We start from the raw sequence: 2377 nt of genomic DNA, 5'->3' as shown, positions 1-2377 counted from the left end.
CAGTGTTTGAAGAAGAAAAATAAAAAAACCTGTCAAGCTTCACCCAAAGGTCTTCTTTCAAAAATACCAAAGTATTAAATACAATTTTGAAGGTGAAGGAATCTGCTTTTTAATTACTCTTCAAGATTCTAGTACAGTTAAGGTTTATTCCAAAAGTCCAGGTCATGACCTCACAACATACTCCCCCAAGCAAGACATACCTCTACCTGCTGCTTCCCCCACATTTGCATACAATAGCTTATATGTCTCCACATGCTGAAGAGCATCCCCTCCCTGCTGTGGCTTCCAGCAATGAAGTTTTCCAGATACATTTTGCTTATTAAACATGAGAAAGAGGATAACAGATCTAATATTGTAATAGTAAAGAAAAAAAATCCAACAGTGATCAATTAGATTGATTTATATTCAAATATATTAAAAAAAAAGAAAGACATTTTCTTCCAGTGCAGTTACAGACTTGTACAAAACCAAGGAAACCTGCAGCAAGTTCCACAATGCTAACAGTGTCTGCAGACCTATATGAATGTAGATGAGTCTAGAAATCGGAGGTCACGGAAAGGCTGATGTCTCAGGAGAAAGCCATTGCTGACAGCAGCCAGCAGCTCTAAGGTGCTTAACACAGTACAGCACCAAAACATGTAGTCCATGACAAAATGCAACCAGTCTTCCAGCTTCTTTACACAGCCTTCCTGAAAAAGCTGCTCCAGATGGCCTAAGTCATCCCCGCAGTGAGAATACTTCTCCTTACAGCAGCTTTCAGGGACATGAGCATTTTCACCTGGAAGATGCCAGGAAACAGCTGTTGGCTTTAGCCAATCTGTGTAGTTTTGGACCCCACAGCACTGCAGCTGCCTCTGTACCGCATCCACAGCCCTGCTGCCAGCATCCTGGGGGGGTGTCCCATTGTACTGATAAACAAGGTAACTCATGGTTCTCTTCAGCTCAGGAGATATCCGAATAGAGTAGAACTGTGCCAGAACTGCCGAAGACGTTTCTAGGCAAAGAAGGACCAACAGCAAGTACATGAGAACCCCTTGCCGATAGCGGGAGCGCTTAGCAGAAACAGAGATAGCCAAAGCTCCAGTCAGTAACAAGACAAGTGCAGCTGCAACAGCCAGCCAGCCAGGGAGAGACAAGAAAAACTCCTGAAATAAGTATCCATAGGTCTTGTACATCAGGATCACAGAAACTCCACCAAAGGCCAGTGCTGCAGCAGCACCCCAGAAGATGAAGCCTAAGAACCTCAGCATAGATCGAGCAAACGACCTGAGCCAGCAGTTCTCATAGCACCACAAGGCTGATGACACAACCACAGCTCTAACTCTCCTCATCCTGCTCACTCCTTGCAGACTAAACCCACACCACCACCACCATTTAAAAGGCTGCCACCCCACTTACCCAGGTGCAGCAGATGACATCTCCACCCGAAAACAACCTTCAAGGGAGCAAAACCGATGAGACTCCCTCAGCACAAGTCTAGGTCCTGCATCTGCTAACATCATGTTGCTGCTTGTTCAGCATAACCTGAAGAAACCAGGAGAGTAATTGCCAAGCTTGCTGTCAGAAGTCACTTACTCTGTTGTCATTGGAGACATTTTCTTTTGAAGGAGGAGGACAGGAGGAAGAAAGTCTTCACCCCTACATTCATGTGTTCAAGACCTATACTTAAGGAAATAGTCAAGGTGGTAGCCATCAGTCATAGTTTAGATCACTTAGACTGCCCAAGCAGAAGAATTAATCCAGATATCAATCCTACAGTAGTAGCCAAAGTGGCAACTAATGCACGAGTCAGAATCATTAACAACAGAATAGTTTAAGTAGAGGTATTAAATCAGGGATATCCATAGGTAGCACTCACCTAGACTCATTATCCTTCCCAGTACATTTACCGCTCATTAGATTTTATGAGGGGCATAATGATGCTAATAATATTTTACCCTCTTTTATTCACCAGGATTTCTGTGTAGATAGCTTCAATCACTCAAGACACCTGGATGAGAAATGCCTACCATTTCACACTTATACCCCTGAGTTTGCATCACCAGTAATTTGACTGAGCGCTGTAATGACTGAATTCAAACAACAGTGAGAACTGTATTAAATTTTCCTTGTGTGTAAAGAAACCGAATTACGCACCAGCTAAATGACTTCACAACAATCCCAAAGGGAATTAACACCACTTATCAGCCAGCAGAAGAGCATTGTTACTCAAACGTGTGATAAGGAAGAGCCAAGCGGGATGGGAAACCTGCATAAAACTTGCCACGGACATCAAGAAGGCCGATCCCAAGGCCAACACTGATTACCTAGTCATCCTGATGAGGTCCTGTAACTGTTTCCTGTAAAGCCTTCTGTTTCTCTGCAGAGCAAGGCTAAT

General features: G+C 43.7%; 1 protein-coding gene across 1 annotated transcript; it reads right to left on the bottom strand.

Annotated features, from left to right (window-relative positions):
• Positions 1–515: 515 nt before the first annotated feature.
• LOC104488430 (tetraspanin-3-like) lies at positions 516–1331 on the bottom strand. The gene has a single exon (XM_010133405.1). It carries the CDS (start codon positions 1329–1331, stop codon positions 516–518), a length of 816 nt encoding a protein of 271 aa, XP_010131707.1.
• Between the last annotated feature and the right edge of the window lie 1046 nt (positions 1332–2377).

The sequence above is a fragment of the Buceros rhinoceros genome, unplaced genomic scaffold (assembly GCF_000710305.1).
Source record: "Buceros rhinoceros silvestris isolate BGI_N320 unplaced genomic scaffold, ASM71030v1 scaffold19943, whole genome shotgun sequence".
Taxonomy (NCBI): domain Eukaryota; kingdom Metazoa; phylum Chordata; class Aves; order Bucerotiformes; family Bucerotidae; genus Buceros; species Buceros rhinoceros.
Note: the sequence above shows the minus strand (reverse complement) of the source record. Positions and strands in the feature narration are given on the sequence as shown.

Bases quoted from the DNA above. Each gene is read 5' to 3' on its own strand.
- LOC104488430 (XM_010133405.1), bottom strand. From the start codon at position 1,331: ATGAGGAGAGTTAGAGCTGTGGTTGTGTCATCAGCCTTGTGGTGCTAT.